This window comes from Vombatus ursinus, unplaced genomic scaffold (genome assembly GCF_900497805.2).
Source record: "Vombatus ursinus unplaced genomic scaffold, bare-nosed wombat genome assembly UNPS02014830.1, whole genome shotgun sequence".
In the NCBI taxonomy this organism is placed as follows: Eukaryota; Metazoa; Chordata; class Mammalia; order Diprotodontia; family Vombatidae; genus Vombatus; species Vombatus ursinus.
Window position 1 is genome coordinate 8486808 of NW_020954608.1, and position 22412 is coordinate 8509219.

At 38.5% G+C, this 22412-nt stretch overlaps 1 protein-coding gene across 6 annotated transcripts in view; it reads left to right on the top strand.

The window, feature by feature from the left end:
- Positions 1-22412, top strand: part of LAMB4 (laminin subunit beta 4) — a 155658-nt gene that overhangs the window by 30676 nt on the left and 102570 nt on the right. For all 6 annotated transcript variants that reach the window (XM_027838868.1, XM_027838867.1, XM_027838872.1 and 3 more), the window contains 7 exons: positions 3196-3269; positions 4397-4585; positions 6526-6589; positions 7316-7530; positions 15499-15619; positions 17244-17432; positions 21031-21210. In XM_027838868.1, coding sequence (XP_027694669.1) covers positions 3196-3269; positions 4397-4585; positions 6526-6589; positions 7316-7530; positions 15499-15619; positions 17244-17432; positions 21031-21210 — 1032 coding nt within the window. The remainder of the gene's footprint in view (positions 1-3195; positions 3270-4396; positions 4586-6525; positions 6590-7315; positions 7531-15498; positions 15620-17243; positions 17433-21030; positions 21211-22412) is intronic.

Sequence of the window (22412 nt, forward strand, 5' to 3'; positions counted from 1 at the left end):
GAACAATGTCATTTTTTTCTTACTAACCATAGATTTTGGCTCAAAAAGAGTGAGTTGAATAACAAATGAACTAATCCTGAAACTGTAGGCTCACCTTAATTAATGACCCATTACATCATGTCCAATTCAGATCTCCCACTTTAATATCGGCACAGAACCTCAACTATTTTTTTCTAGTCGTTCCTAGAGGCTACTAATTAGTTTTTATCTCACACAGTTCTCCTTTCTGTTCCACAAGAAGCGGTATGGTATGGTGGAAAGAACAGCACCTCAGACTCTGGGTTCAAATCTTGCCTTTAACACTTATTACTCAAAGTTTCATTTATAGAATGAGAGAATTGGACTAGATGACCTCTGAGTTCCCTTCAAGCTCTATTCCTCTAATTCCATATCCTGTAACCTAGTTTCATTGGCCTGAAACTCCAGCTGTCTTTTTGGCAATCCTAAGGAATATTCCCGTATTACCTAGATCCTTCTTAAATCATACCCCTCTGCTTCAGTTTCTAAATTATCTTCAGATGCTGAAAATGCTTCCTCTAGAGGAAGAGTTTGTAATCTGGCTTCCATTAACTTTTTAAAAATACTTTTATAACTTTTCTTCAGGTTGATTGTTTTCCTTAGTAACCTATTTATTTTATGCATATTACAATGCAATTCTGAGAAGGAATTCGTTGGTTTCATGAGATTGCCAAAAGAGTCTCACACACATATCCTAAAATGCACACATGCACGTCAAGAACCCCTTCTACAGAGGTTCAATATAGGGCTGATTATAACAAAGCCATCCAGGATAGGCATGAAAATGAGAGAGTATACGGTTTGGTAGCTATTTTTATTTGTTCCTCAGCAACTTTTTGCAACATCATTTTGGGATGATAATTTTAAGCCATTGTTTGAATTGTTCACCTCCTAGGTCAGCATCTCTTCAATAAAAATTTATTCATTCAGCTTTCAAAAAATTTATGACATGCCTATTGTGTGCAGAGCACTTAAGCTAAGCTCTGGGGAGGATGTAATGTTTAGGTAAGACACAGTCCCTGTGTTAGCCATTTATATCTAATTAATTAGGTCTATCTCTTTAGGAAAGAGGAAAAATACGTCCAACTTTCCCACCTGTGAAAGAATGGTCCTTTCTTCCCATGTGTTGACAATACTGCCACACAGTGGCGTTCTGCCACACACGTGGCCTGAAGCCAGAGACTGGGCAAGACCAGCATATTCAGGTCTTCATTCCAGGAGTGTAGCTGGGGCCTTAGCAATGTACTCTAACACTATTTTAAAATAAAATAAAATTAGTAAACTGCTTTAACTAGTAACCACATTATTTTTTAAAGATATTACTATATGGCAAAAGAGGTCCAAAAAGCCAATGAGGAGAAGGATGCCCTAAAAAGCAAAATTAGCCAAATGGAAAAGGAAGTCCAAAAGATTACTGAAGAAAATACTTCCTTAAAAATTAGAATGGAGCAATTGGAAGCTAGTGACTTTATGAGAAATCAAGGCATTGTAAAACAAATCCAAAAGAATGAAAAAATAGAAAACAATGTGAAATATCTCATTGGAAAAACAACTGACCTGGAAAATAGATCCAGGAGAGAGAATTTAAAAATTATTGGACTATCTGAAAGCCATGATCAAAAAAAAAAAGAGCCTAGACATCATCTTTCAAGAAATTATCAAGGAAAACTGCCCTGATATTTTAGAACCAGAGGGCAAAATAGAAATTGAAAGAATCCACCAATCATTTCCTGAAAGAGATCCCCAAAGGAAAACTCCTAGGAATATTGTAGCCAAATTCCAGAGTTCCCAGGTCAAGGAGAAAATATTGCAAGCAGCCAGAAAGAAACAATTCAAGTATTGTGGAAACACAATCAGGTTAACACAAGATTTAGCAGCTTCTACATTAAGGGACTGGAGGGCATGGAATATAATATTCCAGAGGGCAAAGGAGAAAGGATTACAACCAAGAATCACATACCCAGCAAAAGTGAATATAATCCTTCAGGGGAAAGAATGGATATTCAGTGAAATAGAGGACTTTCAAGCATTCTTGATGAAAAGACCAGAGCTGAATAGAAAATTTGACTTTCAAATATAAGACTCAAGTGAAATATGAAGAGGTAAACAGGAAAGAGAAATCATAAAAGACTTATTAAGGTTGAACTGTTTACATTCCTGCATGGAAAGATGATATTTGTAACTGATGAGACGTTTGTCAGTATTAAGGTAGTTGGAGGGAAAAAAATTATAGGTATGTATATGGATAGATAGACAGAGGGCACAGGGTGAGTTGAAGATGAAGGGGTAATATCTGAAGAATAAAATTAAGGGGTGAGAGAGGATTATGCTGGGAGAAGAAGAAGGGGAGAAGTAGAATGGGGTAAATTATCTCACATAAAACAGAAAAGAAAAGGCTTTTACAGTGGAGGGGAAATGGGGCAAGGTGAGAGGGAATGAGTGAATCTTATTCTCATAGGATTTGGCTTAAGAAGGGAATAACATACACACTCAATTGGGTATGGAAATCTATCTCACCCTACAGCAAAATAGGGAGGGGGAAGGGGACAAGAGAGCAGGGGGATGATAGAGGGGAGGGCAGATTGGGGGAGGGGGTAATCAGAAGCAAACATGGGAAAGGGTCAAAAGAGAATAGAATAAATGGGGGGTGGGAGAGGATGAAGGGAAGTATACTTAGTTTTTCACAACAGGACTACTATGTAAGTGATTTGCATGACTACACATGTATAACCTGTATCAAGTTGCTTGCCTTTTCAATGAGGGTGGGTGGGGAAGGAGGAAGGGAGAAAATTTGGAACCCAAAGTTTTAAAAACACATGTTAAAAAAAATGTAACTGGGAAATAAGATGTACTGGCAATGGGGTATAGAAATCTCTCCTACCCTACAGGAAAATAGAAGGGGAAGGGGATAAGAGAAGGGAGGGAGAGATAGAAAGGAGGGCAGATTAGGGGAAGGGGTACTCAAAATGCATGCCATCATGGAGTGGGGGAGGGATGAGATGGGGAGAAAATTCGGAACTTAAAATCTTGTGGAAGTGAATGTTGAAAACTAAAAATAAATAATTTTTTTTAAAAATTTTTTAAAAAAGATATTATTATAAATTCCAGACACAGAAATTACCTAGTAAGTAATTATGTGTGACTGTCACTGATTTTCTCTTTCTTAATTTCCCTTAGGTCTTAATAATGTCAGCATCAGACTGGACCTAGAGACCCTGTTTCAGTTCAGCCATCTTATATTGACTTTTAAGGTATAGATGTCTAAGATCTGATCCTTCCCTTACCTTGGACAATAACCAATGCATACTTATTTCATCTATACTGTTTCCTTTTAGTTTATAGTGCTGCATATAAATCCAGACCTAAACCATCTTATTCTTTATATTCTCAATTAAAGGAAGAAAACGTTATGTTAAGGCAGAGGCATATATGACTGGGGGGAGGAATCTTTAAAATGTGCTGTCCAAAAGGGATAGATATGTATATGTATTATTATAAGAGCTTTTATTTTCCCCAATGGGGGAAATGAGAAGTCAAGGTCAGGAGAAGGAGGAACAAAGAAAGGGAAGAAGTAGAAGGAAGAAAGTCACTGAGGCATCTTTTTAAAAAAAGCAGGGAAGGGAATAGAAAGAAGGCAAGAAAGAAGCAGAGACAAGGAGGACAGCTTTGATAGCTGTAGGTTGAACTTATGTACTAAAAAAGAAAAGCAAGCTATACATAATTGAAGGCTGCAGTTTCATACACATTCCTCTTTTGCTCTTCTTTTATGTATGTGGAAAGTTTATTTGGTTTTTAATTTCTGAAATGTGTGTGTGCAGCCTAGGACCTTGGGGATTGGAACTATAGAATATTTAAGCTGAAAGGGGTTTAAGAATCTACTCCAATCCCCTCATTTTATGGATAAGGGAAATATGGCCCAGAGAGATAAGGAGACTATGTTAAGCTTATAGATCCATTTATTGGCAGAGATGGGACTAGAGGCCAAATCTTTCAAGTATTAGTCTGGCACCCTACTGCTACTATATGAGAAGAAAGAGGACCTGACAGATAATTAAGCAAAGGATATAGGATGTGAATGTAAAGAATCAGTGCTTGTAAGGATGAGGAGACAGAAGATTAAAGGAGATTCGATAAATTTAGTCAGACTCCCTGTCAAACTATTGTGATGATAAAGCCGAGTCCTAGGGTCCTTATCACAATGTTCCTTTGGATTTATAAAGCATCTTTCTTACCAAATACTCGAAGCTTGAGTTTAATCATCAACCCACCTATAGCCCTCATCACATATAATTTACAATTGGAAAATATCAGAATTCAATCTAAGGTTAACACTAAATTCCACCTTTCTGAGAAAGTTTGTTGAAATCCTCTTCCACAGACTTTCCGACCTGCAGCCATGCTAGTTGAGCGTTCTGTGGACTATGGCCAAACATGGAAAGTTTTCAGGTATTTTGCAAAAGACTGTGCTGCATCTTTTCCCAACATCTCATCTGGCCAGGCACAAGGAGTGGATGACCTTGTTTGTGATTCCAAGTATTCAGATATTGAACCCTCTACTGAAGGAGAGGTACAATTCATTTGGATTTATTTTGTTGTTATCATTTTTCAGTCATGTCCAACTCTTTGTGACCCCATTTAGAGTTTTCTTGGTAAAGGTACTAGAATGGTTTGCCATTTCTTTCTCTGACTCACTGTACAGATGAGAAAACTGAGGCAAATGGGGATAAATGACTTGCCGAAGGTCACATAGCTAGTAAGTATCTGAGGCCAAATTTGAACTCAGGTCTTCTTGACTCCACACCTGGCACTCTACCAGGGGTGGGGAACCTATGGCCTTGAGGCCATGTGTGACCCTCTGAGTCCTGAAGCGTGGCCATACAAGTGATTCCAAACTTCAAAGAACAAATTTGTGATGAAATTTGATGTAATTTGTCCTGAGAAGTTGGGATTCAGTCAAAGGGCCAAGAGGGCCGTATGTGGCCTTGAGGCCACAGGTTCCCCACCCCTGTAGCCACTTCACTACCTAGCTGCCCTTTGGATTTCTTTTATTTAAATTGAATTCTCTTTTCTATCTATATGCTTGAGGTAGATCTGGGGAGAAATATTTGGCTTGATGCTATTGAAACTTGAGAAAAGATGAAAAGTTTCTAATTTGATATTAATCCTGAAATCATCTAAAACACAAACAATAAATGTATTGTAAGAAATAATCTCGGAGGCAAAGGAGGAGGGGGAGAAATACTGAGCAAAATCTAAGCAATATAAAAATTAAAGATATCGGTAAAACATATTTTTAAAAATTAATTTAACATTGGTAAGGCAATAGGCAAGTAAAGCAGAACTGTCTTTATCCTTCTCTATGCTCTGGAGTTCTCCAGTGCTTCTGGATGAAAATTCACTGGAAACTTATGAAATCTTTGCAGTATGTTCACCTTCCCCCTATCAGTTTTCAGTAAAGCCTTTAGGCTGCCCATGCTATATACTGTCCATAGAAGCAGTATATCTATGGAGAGTAATGCTCTACCTCAGACAGAAATGGAGCCTTCTCAGCAGCAAAGGTAGGACTTCAGTTAATATCCCAACACAAGAAAACATAGGTAATAATAGCACACACTACTGACCAGGAGAGACAGGCCCATGGATTGCTACTTGCTCAGATTATAACTCTTACTGGTAAGGGGGCCAAAAAGAAGTGTAATTTTTCCCAGCTGGAAGTGGGACTTGAAGCATCGTGGGAAGCAGAAACTACACAAGAAATCTCTGGAACTTTTTGCTCTCTATGGAGAAGAGAGAGGCCAAGGGCAGTGGTAAGCCACTAGCAAAGAAAAATGCTGCTACCTCTAACTGAATATAATCATGTGCAGTTAAAGGTTTGTCTGGTTCACTGACTTACCTCAGCCATGATCTATCTGGACAAAATTTGCTATCTATACATTTTATTTATAAGAGGTTTTATATGCAGATAAAGAGAAGTTTTTGTTATATTCTGAGCAAATGTTTGCTGTGAAGGAGTGGACTTAGGGATAATTAGGTGGTGAAGAGTACTGGGCCTAGAATCAGGGAGACCTGAGTCCAAATTTGGCCTTTAGATACTTACTAGCTATGTGACCCTGGGTAAGTCACTTAACTTCTGTCTGCCTCAGTTTTCTCAACTGTAGAATGAGGATAATAATAGCACTTACATCCCAAATTTGTTGTGAGATTAAAATGAAATAATATTTGTAAAGTACTTAGCACAGTACCTGGCACATAGTAGGCACTTAATAAACGCTTGTTTCCTTCCTTCGTTCTTTTTATACCACACTGCCTCTTCTGATGTTTACAAAACATTGACCATATTCATTTCTCCCTCTCTGTTTTAATCTCATTTTCTCAGATGGCATTCTGAGTAACTGAGTTGTAGTGAGCAAGCATTTTGTGTGTTCAGACATATCTTCATTAGGGTTGAATCTTACAATTGTGAATGTGAACTAAAATGTTGAAAATTTGAACATATTTATTTTATAGGTTGTTTTAAAAGCTTTGGATCCCAGCTTTGAAATAGAAAATCCCTACAGCCCCTACATACAGGGTATGAGCAACTTTGGATTTTTAATCCTTATCTTTTTGGTAGTGTTATGGTCTTGTTCTATTGATGCATCTATTCTTCCATATTTCATATTCCAAATTCCATTTTGATGGTATGTTTAATTGGATCTTTCCTGAATATTTAAAAAGAAGTTTGTCTTTTGCATTATTCATTCTGACCAGGGCCCAGTGGAGCTGCTTAGGCTGTATTGTATTAGTCATTGAGATCCAAAACCAGGATAGATTAAATGCACCAAGGCCCAATTTTGGATGAATCCTATGTAAACCATTATCAGGGAAGGAAGGGGAATAAATGCCTTAATTTTATAGTAATTGTTATTACCAAATGTTGTATTTTAAAATGAATAGTTAAACATTTATTATTAATAATATACATGATATAAATTGGCAGGCAAACCTTATTTAATTTTCCTTAAGTTCTTTAGACTCAGTAGATTTTTTTATTCCCTTTTGAGTTGTTGTTGTTATCAACCCAGGTGCCATGATTGGTGGGGAACTCAAGGCTTTTGCCTATCACTGTATATCCTTGCTAAGTGTTTGTATTTAGTAAAAAGGGTGTTGTTGGTGGTGATATTTGTCTCATTGATTCAAACTCTCCAAATCTTGACCTTGTATTTGGGTGCACTCAGCCGAAATCCCCATTGACTAAGGAAGATGTTTTGCACAGATACAGCTTATGTGTCCTTTTGGTTCATTTTCCTCATTCTAGATCTAGTGACTCTTACAAACCTGAGGATAAACTTTACCAAACTACACACTCTGGGGGATACATTGCTTGGAAGAAGGCCAACTGATCCCCTTGATAAGTATTACTATGCTGTTTATGATATGGTTGTTCGGGGAAGATGCTTTTGCAATGGCCATGCTAACAGATGTGGCCCTGTGCAGGATGTCCGGGGAGATGTCTTCAGCCCATCTGGAATGGTAAGTTCCAAACCCTCCTGATTTATTTCCTTTCATTATCCTGATAGGTCAGCATTGAGACAAATGCATGTCACCACTAAAGTGTTCTGAAACCAGCATGAAAACTCCTGTTCTTTGAGAAGGCAGATAGAATTTAGCTCAGTTCTGCAGACTTAATTGGTAACTCCATTGGGGCATATTTCCTTGCTCCCAAATATTCCTGCTAATACTTCTACATGCAAGAAGTAACTTTTTAAAGTTCTTTCCCCTTTGTTCCATAAGCATGAGAACACTCATACCTATACACATACACCCCTCAGTTCTTTGCAATGATAACAGTTTTGAATCAACATGAGAATAAAAGAAAAGTATATCAGGACTAGAACTGATCTTTCAAGGGGAAGAGGGATCTTCACATTCATTTCGTCAATCATTTAATTCAACAAGTATCAGTGAAATGCCTATGTGTTGAAGAATTGATTGCCTGGAAAGTAAATTAAGAAGTGTGTCTCAAGGGGACAGCTACTTGGCACAGTGAATAGAGAACCAGCCCTGGAGTCAGGAAGACCTGAGTTCAAATCTGGCCTCAGACACTTGACACTTACTAGTTCCTTAATCCTGATTGCCTTGCCAAAAAAAAGAAAAAAGTGGGTCTCTAGTTGATAAATCAGCCCCTTTGGAGTTTGGTCAGCATAAGTCAGTTTGCCAGAGCTTGATCACCTCTAAATAGATTGATAAAATCTAGTTCCTGAACCTAAATAGCCAAAAAACAAAACAAAAAACAGAGCCTGGTATCCCTGGTGACCCCAGCAGTGTGCTACCATTAGCAGAGGCCCTACCTATACTGCCCAGAGAGCTTCCTCCTGACAGTCTTCTCATCCATAGCAATTACTACCAACAAGTCCCAAGCAAAGCAACTTCCAAGGGTAAAGGGTTATGTTTTTTCTATATTGTGGCTCTTTCTGGTTCTTGTCATTTGTCCTGAAAAACTGCCAGTATGGTCAAAGTACAACGTTGCGTTTTTAAGCTTGTCTTCGGGCTGTATTGCCCATACATCAGTACCCAAAAACTTCCAGTTTCAATGGTGTAGGAAGCATCTCCAGGAACACAGATCACAGCCCATCTCTGATAGTTAATGATATTTGAGAGCTGCTATCTCTGAAAAATGCAGTGCCCTGAAGCCTACCTGTCAATGAGCCACTTCAAACTAAACTCATCTGGTCCTCCAATGAAAGAAACACAAGAAATACCCCCATCACTGGGGCTGTACTCAAAGCCTTTATGGCTTGAAATGGTTTGGTAGGACCTGCCAGAGTAATAAATGTCATTGAAGTAGGACTGAAATGGAGGTTGCTGGTCTTAGTAGTGTGCCCTGCTAGTACCTTCCCCTCTGCCCTCCATCTCTCCATCTCTCCAACTCTCCTCTCTCCTCTCTCTCTTCAGTCTCTCTCCCTCTTCTCTTCATCCCCCCCTTTTCTGTCTCTCTCTGTGTTAATCTCTCTGTGTGTGCCTCTGTCTTTCTCTCGCTCTATCTCTCTGCCTATCTCTTTCTATATATGCCTATATGTGTGTGTATATATGCGTGTGTATACGTGTGTGTACATGTAGGTGTGCTTATTTACACACACAAGGACACGTGTGTGTGCATGTATACATACATACATAACATACATAGGTACATACATACATATACACATACATATCTTGTTTGTGCCTAGTTATTTACATGGTATCTCCATCATTAGAATATGGAGCTTCAGGAGGGCAGAAAATGTGTTTGCTTTTGTATGTATCACCAGTGCTTGTCGCAGTACCTGGCCCCTAACAAGTGCTTAATAAACCTTTGTTGGCTTGTTGTTTGAGTGAACAGGTCTTTGGATAGGAAGAAGCTGATGCCTTATGCTGCTGATAAGCAAAGGAAAAATCACATTTACTCACATTTACTCCTCATAGGAAGAGAGGAGAGACAGAATTTGGGTGAATTTGGTAGTTAATCAGGATGTGTTTCCCAGAAGAGAGACATGAGGAGAGGAAAATGTCCTGGTGTGGTACTTGCATTGTCTCACCAAACATTACTCGCATCTCTCAGTCACCTGTACCTTACAGCTCAGCTGACTCCATCCAGAAACAGCAGCCCACCAGCATTTCTGAAGCAGAGGATAGGAAAGCAGGTATCCAAAGACCAAATTGCCACTTGACCCTGCCTGTCCAGGAGGCACAAGAGGAAGAATGAACTCTCTCCTTCTGACTTCTCTGTCTCGGAATTCTCCAAAAAATAGATCCAGGAAACCGAGTTCTGAAGACATCACCACACTAGTGAACTGTCTTCAGGTCTCTAATCTTAACTTTAGTGTCTCATTTCCAAAACTGCTCTATTTAAGCTGAGAACTAAGAAATTCAGAGCTATAAGCAGAATCACAGAATTTTACAAAGGGTTTTCATCCCAGTGTCTGTTCAGTCCAACTCATACCTACCGCAAAAAGAACCCCCAATACAAGATACATAATAAGGGATTATCCAGCCTCTACTTTAATACTTTCAGAGAAGAGGAACCCACTCCCTCCCAAGGTAGCCCATTTTACTATTTAATAACCCTATTAGTTAATTTTTACTGATACAAAACTTGAATTTGCCTCTTTGCAAATTACTTCTTACTCCTAAAATAGAACACTTAAAGAATACTTTGGGAGCGGAGCCAAGATGGAAGAATAAAAGCAGTGACTTGCTTGAGCTCTCCCCCAAACCCCTCCAAATACCTGTAAAAATGACTCTAAACAAATTCAAAAGTAGCAGAACCCACAAAAAGACAGAGTGAAACAGATTTACAGCCCAAGACAGCCTGGTTGGTTGATCAGAAAGGTATATCACGCTGAGTGGGGAGATGTGTGCAATTTGGCATGGGCTCGCAGGCAAGGCAGGCCTCAGCAAACCTGGAGCAGGCCTCAGAGGACTGAATCGTGGGCAACTGTGGTGGTTTCCAGACTTCTCAACCCAAGCATGCCAAAGACAACTTAGAAGGTCAGTGGGAAAAGTTTGTGATTGGGGTGAGAGAGAGAAGTGCTGCAGCCCCAGCCCCAGTCCCTGAGCTTGGCCCGAAGGCAGTGGCTGCTTCCTGAGCTTCTGGCCCACAGACTGACGGGGAATCAAATGACTGATCAGAGGGGGATTGCAGGGATCTCTCTGCTAGTGCAGGATTCTCTTGCTTTGCCCAAGCTTGGATCTGGGTCACAGTTCTGGGTAGTGGTCCTGGGGCAAGGAGGAGTGATATAGTGGTGGTGGAGAGGAAATCCTCTTCACAGTTCCAAGACAGAAAAAAGTGTTTGTGGTCACTTTTAGACCAGAAAACAGAGCAGGAAAAGAGTAAACATCTCACCATTGATCATGCCATCTTGGAAGAACTGAAAATTTACAGTTCCCTAGAAATATCTCTGAAAACAGCTGCACAAAACCCCCAAAGCTTGGGACAGTACATTCTCCACACTGGAGCAGACCCCTACCTTAACAAAGAGTTTAAAACTCAAGTAATTGACTGGGATCAGGAATAAACAAAGGTCAAAAAAAAAGTCAGACCATAAAATCTTTCTTTGGTAACAAAGAAGATCAAAACATATAACCAGAAGAGGACAACAAAGTCAAAACTCCTACATCCCAAACCTCCAAGAAAAGTATGAATCATTCCAGGTCATGGAAGAGCTCAAAAAGGAGTTTGAGAAACAAGTAAGAGAAGAAGAGGAAAAACTGGGAAGAGAAATGAGAGTGATACAAGAAAATCATGAATAACAAGTCAACAGCTTACTAAAGGAGACTCCCCCCCCAAAAAAATACTGAAGAAAATAACACCTTAAAAAATAGCCTAACCCAAATGGCAAAAGAGATCCAAAAAGCCAATGAGGAGAAGGATGCCCTAAAAAGCAAAATTGGCCAAATGGACAAGGAAGTCCAAAAGATTACTGAAGAAAATACTTCCTTAAAAATTAGAATAGAGCAATTGGAAGCTAGTGACTTTATGAGAAATCAAGACACTGTAAAACAAATCCAGAAGAATGAAAAATTAGAAAACAATGTGAAATATCTCATTGGAAAAACAACTGACCTGGAAAATAGATCCAGGAGAGAGAATTTAAAAATTATTGGACTATCTGAAAGCCATGATCAAAAAAAGAGCCTAGACATCATCTTTCAAGAAATTATCAAGGAAAACTGCCCTGATGTTTTAGAACCAGAGGGCAAAATAGAAATTGAAAGAATCCACCAATCATTTCCTGAAAGAGATCCCCAAAGGAAAACTCCTAGGAATATTGTAGCCAAATTCCAGAGTTCCCAGGTCAAGGAGAAAATATTGTAAGCAGCCAGAAAGAAACAATTCAAGTATTGTGGAAACACAATCAGGATAACACATGATTTAGCAGCTTCTGCTTTAAGGGACTGGAGGGCATGGAATATAATATTCCAAGGCAAAGGAGAAAGGATTATAACCAAGAATCACATACCCAGCAAAAGTGAATATAATCCTTCAGGGGAAAAAATGGACATTCAGTGAAATAGGGAACTTTCAAGCATTCTTGATGAAAAGACCAGAGCTGAATAGAAAATTGGACTTTCAAATACAAGACTCAAGTGAAACATGAAGGGGTAAACAGGAAAGAGAAATCATAAAAGACTTATTAAGGTTGAACTGTTTATATTCTTGCATGGAAAGATGATATTTGTAACTCATGAGACCTTCGTCAGTTTTAGGGTAGTTGGAAGGAAAAAATTATATGTATGTATATGTAGATAGATAGACAGAGGGCACAGGGTGAGTTGAAGATGAAGGGGTAATATCTGGAGAATAAAATTAAGGGGTGAGAGGGGATTATACTGGGAGAAGGAGAAAGGGAGAAGTAGAATGGGGCAAATTATCTCACATGAAACAGACAAGAAAAAGTTTTTACAGTGGAAGGGAAATGGGAGAAGGTTAGAGGGAATGGGTGAATCTTATTCTCATAGGATTTGGCTTAAGGAGGGAATAATATACACACTCAATTGGGTATGGAAATCTATCTTACCCTACAGGAAAATAGGGGGGTAAAGGGACAAGAGAGTAGGGTGATGATAGAGGGGAGGGCAGGTTGGGGGTGGGGGTAATCAGAAGCAAACACTTCTAAGGAGGGTCAGGGTCAAAAGAGAGAATAGAATAAATGGGGGGTGGGATAGGATGAAGGAAAATATAGTTAGTGTTTCACAACATGAGTACTATGGAAGTGTTTTGCATGACTACACGTGTATAACCTATATCAAGTTGCTTGCCTTTTCAATGGGGGTGGGTGGGTAGGGAGGAAGGGAGAAAATTTGGAACCCAAAGTTTTAAAAATACATGTTTAAAAATATTGTTTTCACATGCAACTGGGAAATAAGAAATGCAGGAAATGGGGTATAGAAATCTATCCTGCCCTACAGGAAAATAGAAGGGAAAGGTGATAAGAGAAGGGAGGGGAGAGATAGAAGGGAGGGCAGATTAGGGGAAGAGGTATTCAGAATGCATGCCATCTTGGATGGGGGGAGGGACAAGATGAGGAGAAAAATTGGAATTCAAAATCTTGTGGAACCAAATGTTGAAAACTAAAAATAAATAATTTTTTTAAAATTAAAAAAAAAAGAATACTTCAAATACTTGACTACATCTACCAACCCCACCTCCCACATCTTCTCTACATTAGATGTTCCCGTTTCCTTCCAGTAAGACTCATATGGCATGGAGTCAAGGCCTTTCATTAGCTTTTTTATTCTCTTTTGGACATTCTCCACTCACTAAAGTCTATCCTACTGTGGTACCCCAAACTGGTCATGCTAGTCCAAATGTGGTCTGATCAGGGCAGAGTTCAGCACAACTATTCCCTCCTTATTCTTGGAATCTGTGCCTCTCATATTGCATTATCTTATTTGACTGCCAGCTCACACTCTTGATTCACAGGGTGGTTGAAGCCCACTGAAACCCCAAGATCTTTCTCAAACTGTCATCTGACCATGCTTTCTCCATCTTATACTCATGGAATCAACCTTTTGAACTCTAGTGTAGTACTTTGCCTTTATCCCTATTAAATCTGAACTTCTTAGATTTAGTAAGTCCACAAGAATTTATTAATATACCAGGCACTGCTTTAGCCCAGTCTTCTAGTTTGTCAAGATCTTTTCAGATCCTGAATGTCATCCAGTGTTTTTTGCTACTCCCATTTTGTGTATTTGCAAGTCTGATAAGCATAATAACCATGCCTCCATTCAAATTGCTGTTTAAAAAAAAAAGTTAAACAGTATAGGAATAAATGTAAATTCCTGAGACACTCCACTGGAGAGTTCCCAATTTTACATGGAACCATTAATGGCAACTAGGTGGTACAATGCATAGAGCATCTGACCTGGAGTCAGGAAGACTCATCTTCCTGAGTTTAAATCTGACCTCAGACATTTACCAGCTGTGTGACCCTTGACTTAACCCTGTTTGCCTCAGTTTCCTCTTCTGTAAAATGAGCTGGAGAAGGAAATGACAAACCACTCCAGTATCTTTCCAAGAAAACCCCAAATGGGGTCACAGAGTTGGACACAATGGAAACAACTGAACAACAACATTAATGACTACTCTTCGAATCCACTTGTTCAACCAATTTTTAATTCATGTGATCATAGTGTCATCTAGCCCATACTTTCCCATATTTAATTAAATTTGAATGATTTACTATTCATAATCATATCAGACTAGATGGGCTTATTCACTGTTAGCTCCATTTATTAGTCCCCATCAGGAGAGTTGTTGTTTAGTCATTTTTCAGTGTTGTCTCACTCTTCTTTGGGGGTTTTCTTGGCAGAGATACTGGAGTGGTTTGTCATTTTCTTCTCAAGCTCATTTTACAGATGAGGAAACTGAGGCCAACAGGGTTAAGTGACTTGCCAGGGGTCACACAGCTAGTAAATGTCTGAGGCCAGATTTGAACTCAGGAAGATGACAGTAGAGTTAGCAAGACTTTATTTACACTTTGAACATGTTCCACTGAGGGGCCTAAAAGGCTCTGCTCTCCTATTTCCACCTTTTTATCCATCTTGCTAAGTATTTTCCCAAACACCCATAAACCAAAGTACTATATTCAAAATCTTTTTAAACTTCATCCTATTTCAGACCCTGATAATGGCAGAATACATAAACCAAACCCAGCCTGGGAACAGGAATCTTTATAATTTTTTAAGTGGGAAGCAGGAAAGTAAAGAGTGGAAAGGAGGTAAAGATGTTTTAGAAGAAAGTCAACTATGACATTCTTAGAAGGGCCTAAGTAAAAGATAACTTTATAAAGCTAATGTGGAGTTACCTCCCTATTCCTTCAGTTAGTTGTACAGCATTTGGCTCCTTTCTTTCTAGATACTGTCTCATCACAAATAATTTCTCTTTGAGAATCATTACACCTCAGACACACCCTTGACCTTGGTGAAGGGTAAAATAGAATCAGTTCATCACGTTGTAAATTGATTTTGTCATTGATTCTGATGGCTCAGTCACATTGGCAGATAAATATTCTTCCCCTACTATACTTCCTAAAGTAATACGAAAATGAACTATTTAAGGTTTAGGTAGGTCTTGACCATTCCTATGAGATAAGAAGGGATAGGTGGAAAAATGTATAAAAAGCATTTTGCAAGCCTTAAAGTGCTATATAAATTTAAGCTATATAAATTTATTATTGTTGTTGTTATTCTCTTCCATCTGAGAGATAGGAAAACCAAAGCACCCAAAAGTTAAGTGGCTCCCCAGTCTAGAACTTCAGTCTTCTAATTCGCAATCCAATTCTCTATTCTGTGCTAAAAATGGCCATTCACTAAGCTGGATCCAGCGTGTCTCCCCTGTACACATCAAATGGGCCACAGCTTTGAAAGTTCCATCAAAGGATAATATGTTTTTCCATTAAAAAAAGCCACCAAGGACAATCCATTTTTATAAAATACTTGTTTCTTTATCTAAACCAGGTTCATGGTCAGTGTATCTGCCAGCACAATACAGATGGCCCAAACTGTGAGAGATGCAAGGAATTCTTCCATGATGTTCCCTGGAGGCCAGCCGAAGGTCTCCAGGATAATGCTTGCAGATGTAGGTGAAAATATATACTCAGCCTATGTTAAGGGTCAGATATAAGTTCAGTTGTGTGGTGCTACACAGGGCAATGGTGGTACAATTCCATGACTCCCAGACATGGTTTTGCAATCTCCAATTGTTTGGAGTGCTGTTTTAAATTCCTCAAATCATTGAAAGAAGATGAACTTTTAATTCAATTCAATTTTTTTTGTGTGAGGCAATTGGGGTTAAGTGACTTGGCCAAAGTCACACAGCTAGTAAGTCTTAGGTGTCTGAGGCTGGATTTGAACTCAGGTCCTCCTGACTCCAAGGCCAGTACTCTATGCACTATGCCACCTCGCAAGTCAATTTAAAAAAAAAGTCACACCAGGGTATCTAGGTGGTACAGTAGATAGAGCACCAGCACTGGAGTCAAGAGGACCTGAGTTCAAATCCGGCCTCAGATGTTTACTAGCTGTGTAACCCTGAGCAAGTCACTTAACCCCAATTGTCTGTTAAAAAAAGTTATGCCATCTTGCCCTTTTAGGAGAAGGAACACAGGCATTGTACAACTGGAATAAATGATGGTGGGATGTCACAGTTCTAAGAATACACACTCTAATCCCAGCTCCTTCTTCAGATGCCATATATTTATCCCATCCAGCTGCATGAAACTGAGCTTACCTCACTAACAGCAGGTTATAAGAGCTCAGCACATGAGCAAGACAGGCTTTGGCATTTTATTGTAAATAATGCTACCCCAGAATTATGATGAGCATGCAAAAGAAAGGCAAAGGCTTCCATTCAGCTTCCTTTCCTTAGCTGTTAAAGAAATAAATTTTGAAAGGATTCAAGGTAACCAGAGTAGTTAGGGGATTAGGGACTGGACTTATGATTTTACTGGTATTGGGAACTCCCACATGAGGAAGCTCCCTCTACCAACTGGCACATTTTCTGCCACCTTATAGTCTTAGAGGACACTAGAAAAGTTAAAGAACTTGCTAGGTGCTGACCTAAATTAACAGAAGGGATCTCCTTATAAGAAATACCTTATGCCAATGAAATCATAGGTCTGGACAAAAATAAAGACAAAAAAGTGTGGTATAACAAATTCTTCAAAGTGTGGTATTGGAAAAGCGTACGTGTAAGAAAACTTGATATCAGCTGTGTGACCCTGGGCAAGTCACTTAACCCCATTGCCTAGCCAAAAAGAAAAAAAAAAGAAAACTTGATATCCCAAGAAATTTAAACATAAAAAATGATCAGGCAAGTATTTACATTGCAAAAGCTAAAATATGTTTAATCTTGTTTTGATTGGACAGAAGGATGGACTGTATGAAATGTATAACTCTTCCAAAGTATTCAAAATATGATTGGGGAGTATTAATTTAATATTTTGCCTATTTGATATCTATTGGGCAGTACCTAGACTTAGAATCATAGTCTCAGAGATTATGAAGGCTAGGAGAGACCATAAATATGATCTAGTTCAATTCCCCGAATCTTTAATTGGTCCCAGAAAAGAAAGGGGAGTAACTAAACTCCTTCTAGCGATGGAGGAGGAAATTGCAGTCCAAAGGCTTTTCTTCTAAGTCAGGCTTGTTAGTTAATTCACTGGGACTTTGGATAAATTTAATTATTTCTTCTTTTCCTCCCACAGCATGTAATTGTAACGGCCACTCTGAACGCTGTCACTTTGATATGTCACTGTACCTCTCAAATAATGGTGTCAGTGGTGGAGTGTGTGAAGACTGTCAGCACAATACTGTGGGACAACACTGTGATCAGTGCAAACCCCTGTTTTACAGGGACCTCCTCAAGGCAATTTCAGACCCTCATGCTTGCATTCGTGAGTGGACAGTTGTTGATCTTCTTCTTCTAAGAACTAACAGTTGTTAGGCAAGCATTTCCAAACTCTACTGTATCAGAACTGTAACTAGTGTGAAGAAAATGGGGCTTTAAGCCAAGGCTTCAACATTTAAAGGGTACAAAATGTTAAAAGCATATGCTCCAGCTGCATAGAAACCACTTTGGTCACTAATCTCCCCCTCCCTCTCACTCAACTGACTTCTTACTAATTGTTTCTTATTTTATTTTCACATCATGAATTACAAAACTGATTTGAGAGAACAGTTCATACTGTTTGTCCAAAGTGTATTTCATGCAGCTATCCTGAGTGCCAAAGTTACTAGCTATGGCAGCTCTGCAGGGGATGAGAACATTTTCTTTGTAGACTTTCCTTCTTCAGACAATAAATGAAGTGGGAAGGACCTTGAGCCAAACAATATGGTTTCATTCTGGAGTGTCCCAACAAGGCTTTTTCTCTCGGTAAGTCCTAATCTATATTGACTTCAAGCTTAAGGACAGCAGTTAGTTTCAGAGCAAGTCAGCATGAACCATGGAGACAGTCTGTAGATCCTTCAGATGAACTCAGGAAGGTACCTGAGAGTTTGAGTGAAACATTGACTTTGGATAATCCATTTTTCATGTTAAGGTACTGCCAAACCATAACTTTTTATTGTGTGTTTATTATTAGCCAGTTTTTATCATGTAGCTAAAGTAGGAATTCTGAGAACCCCTTTGACCACAGTGATTGCATGCAATCTTGGCTGACTCCTCCCCACCCCAGCTCCCAGCTGTATACACTCATTCAGTTTCATATATGTGAACACTTTGACTTAAATTTCAATGGCCTCATAGGTTACTTCCCAGATATTTGTTAAAATGATTGAAAAATTACCCGGTGGGAGTCTCAAATTTCGACTGTTCTTGGCTGGGTGTAATTCAACTCGTCAGTTTAGGTTCCATATTGGTACAGCACTCAGCAAAAGGACATTTACTTAGCCATAGCAGGGGAAGAAAATTCAACAAGGGTATACATTGAGGTATGAATTGACTCAGCTGAGTAAAGCTCTTCTGCCTTTGAGTTGTCCATCATGGTCAAGCAGCCGAGCTTTAAAGCATGCCCAGAGCTCCTTATGGCTATTCCGTACTTAAGTGAGCAGGAAATGATACCAATAGCATGAGCTTTTAGTTCCTTGAGCCAATTAAGTCTCAAGGATGGTTTCAATACTTTTTGTGGAAAAAACTTAACTAGTTTGCATAGAAGCAGGTGGTTAGGATTTTGCTCCCACCATACCAACTATAAATCAGTTTTTTTTTTCTTTTGGAAGAATGGAGACAATAATTTTTATACATTTACTTCATGGAGTTATAAGGGAAATTGTATGTGAGTTAATATTATCGTTATCTATCAGTTAAACTGTCAACAAGTATTTCTCAAATACCTACTATGTGCCAGTCACTGTTCTAGCGCTGGGGGAAAACCTTAATATAAAACATGTCCAGAGACTGGGCCTATAATCTCATTGGTATAAGGAACTGCCAAGTAAGGAAATCCCTTCTATTAATGTAGGTCAACCTTCTCAGCTACTTATAGTTTTAGAGAATTTCCAAAAGTGAGGAGACATTAAGTGACTTGCCCAGAGTCACACAACCACAATATGTTAGAAGTGAGTGAGTCTTGAACCAAGGTTCTCCTGGCTTCAAGGTTGGCTCTGTAGCCACTCTTCTGCCTCTGGCACAGAGCAGGCGCTTATTGAGTGCTTGTTGATTTATTAATTGATTGTTAATTAATCAGTTTCAAGGTCATACAAAGATTGATCAAGAGAGTTTGAGTTTCTTCAGTAAAGATGAATAACAAGGTAGCGAGGATTCAGTCCCAATTCTAAATCTCCTAGCCTCTATTACTATTAACCTAAGGTATGTTTTTGAGAGAAAATATGTTGACATTAAGTAATAATTTGAAGGAAGTGAGGTTTTTGTTGTTGCTACTGCTGTTGTTGTTAGAGCCTAGATATTAGTTTAATTGGGTTTCAGACAAAAGGTTAATTGATTTCCAGTTTTCTGGGAGGACCACTTTTGTTAACACAAGAACCAAGGACTCCATCAGTAGCCTCATCTGTAATAAATGTTCTTTTGAACAATGTCATGTGGTATTGATAGACATCGTTGGCCTTGCATCCTTGTATCCATGTAGGAGGGTTATTTCTAGGTGAAGTTAATCCAAAAAAAAAAAAGGGTACTTCCAAACTATTTTCTTCTACATGGGAATGAAATGACCCCCTGGAATTCAACTCTGCTCTTTTTGTGTTTCTCCCAAGAGGAGCTGAGTCTGCTTCCTTTTGGTCATTCCTAAAATGAATTCATTTTGATCCTCCTATTCTGGAGACAACTGGATTGAATTAGGAGGAAGTTGTGGTTTTGCAACTCTAAATAGGACCTGGTGCTGTTTCTCCATATTTGATTATATCTAGAGTACATAACACCGTAATAAAGAATGAAGTAAAAATGTAGTCATTCAAGTGAATGGTTTGTTTCAGTGACACTAATTAACTAGCCCAAATGAAGGTTACCACCAAATGCACTAAAGTGAGTTACTGATGTATAAACAAAAACTTGGATTTCCTTTTTTTTTAAATTAAGGAGATAGAAACCAAGCTTCTATCCATTTAAATTCATTTTCTTAAAAAGACAGTTCTCTGGGGTTACACAAGTTTCTTTTAGGGAAATTTGAGGTTACTTTCCCCTGAGAATAATGCTCACTACCTAATGGCCAACGAGTTGAGGAACTTTAGCCCAATTTCCAAAATCCTATCATCTCACCTGGCACCTTACCAGCAAATTCTCCGAACAGGTCAATGATTCCATCCTTCTAAAGAGTGAATTCTCCTTTCCTTCCCAAAAACAGTTCACTTGAGTTATATAAGTTTCTTTTGAAATTAGCTAGTGGAGTGATATGTGTAATGACCTTAGCAAATGACAATTGTTTTTGATAGGGAGAAAAGGTTTTCTTAAAATTCCATTTAATCCAATTAACCATTTATAAAGAGGCCTGATACCCACCAGGTACTTACTATAGGTACCTACCTATAAGGCACTGTCCTATGTAGTTGAGCTACAAATACAAAAACAAAAATACGGTCCCTGCCCTCAAGGAACTTATATTCTTCTGAAGTTCTTAAAAGGTTATAAACTACTTCTTCTGTTGCCATTAGATTTGTAACAAATGGTACCAAAGCAAGAAAGGCACAATGTTAGAGAGGCTGACAGAAATGCATTTAGATATCATTGATCATGAAATATTCACATTCTGAACACATTCAGCAGAAAAAAATAGATTAATAAATACTTAAAATACAAATGCATTACAAATAATCAAATAATGAAGGACCAGCAACATGTGAGGTTTCTCTGTAAGACACCAAACAAGTGTGACCCCAGTCCTAAAGTCTACTGTAAAAGCTCCATTGTGTTACACTAGGGGTCACCCTTGACCACTTGGCTAACTGTAAAGGAAGGTGCACAAGGAAAAGGATAAAACACAGCTACTTCATGTCTTTGTGCAAGGAGCCTTAAAATCATTGTGCAAATATCTGTGTTTTCAGCTTGTGAGTGTGATCCTGAAGGGTCATTGTCTGGTGGCATGTGTGAAAGTTATCCAGATCCAGCCCTGGGAATCGAGGCTGGTCGATGCCTTTGTAAAGACAACGTTGAGGGAGCCCAATGTGATCAGTGCAAGCCTGGCTATTATGGACTGAATGCCAATGATCCTTTGGGTTGTCAACGTAAGTAAAGAACTGAGTTGTTGTTTTCTTTTAATTACATCTCTTGTTGCCAATGACTATACTTCTTGGAGAACCATGTTCTTAGCTAACCAGTCTCTGAATTTCTCTGTCTCTGACATTAAAGGGAATTTTTGGTGATTTTTTGAACTTAACATAAAAGGTCAGCATGCAAATTTTATTCTTTCCTTTCCCTAGTAAAAGAAAAAAATGGGAAAATGTCCAGATATTTAATGCTAAGCTTCAAAACATTTAAACCAGTGGGCTCCTTTGGAGTGTTCCTGAGAGTTGTACCAAAATTCATGGAATATCTAGAAGGGCCACAAAATCTACACACAATTTACATATATATCTGTGAAGTACATTCTCAGGGAATTTTGAAATCCCAATTTCATAATTAGATCAAATGTAATTTATGTAAAGCATTTTGGTATCTAAAATTTACTATTATTATTATTACAATCTTTAGGCTGTTTTTCTTGATTTGTCCTCCCTTTTTTCTCTTCTTTCCTACTCACTACTATTGATGCATAGAAAAAGATGCAGCATAGTGGATAGGGAGTTGACCTAGCAGCTAGGAAAATCTGGGTTTGTCTTGCCTTTAAAACACATTGGCCATGTGAACTTGAGTGAGTGACTTAACATTTCAGTGCGCAAGGAAACTCTTTAAGACAATAAGTTGCAGAGAAGGTGCTGGCTTGAATTGGTAGAGGAACTTTCCTCATCTGGGAGTTCCACATGCCAATGAAATCACAGGTCCAGTTCCTATCCCTATTTTAGATGCAGTTAACCTATACCTGTGGTGACCATATATCCCACATTTTTCAACAATTTTGATATCAAGAAAGTGTTTTTTTAATTTATTTGTCAGGTATCCTTATTGATAAGGTTGTTATATAGTACACATTCCAAATACACATTTTAAGCTTCTGCAATATAAAAATAATTGGCATAGAATGTAAAACTTATTACATGAAAAGAATATTATTCTAAATCCTATATTAAATGTGAGAAAAACACAGCACATTTGTGAAAATAAATTTGCAGATAAATTTGCTATTTATAAAAATACTCAAGTATTTTTAAGAGCTGCTTAAAAATTGCCACACACTTAAAGTTTAACTGTGTGGTTTACTTTAAGAAAATGCACTTTTAACAAGGCTTTACAGAAGGAATATCTATTGTCAGAGCATGTATCCTGATTT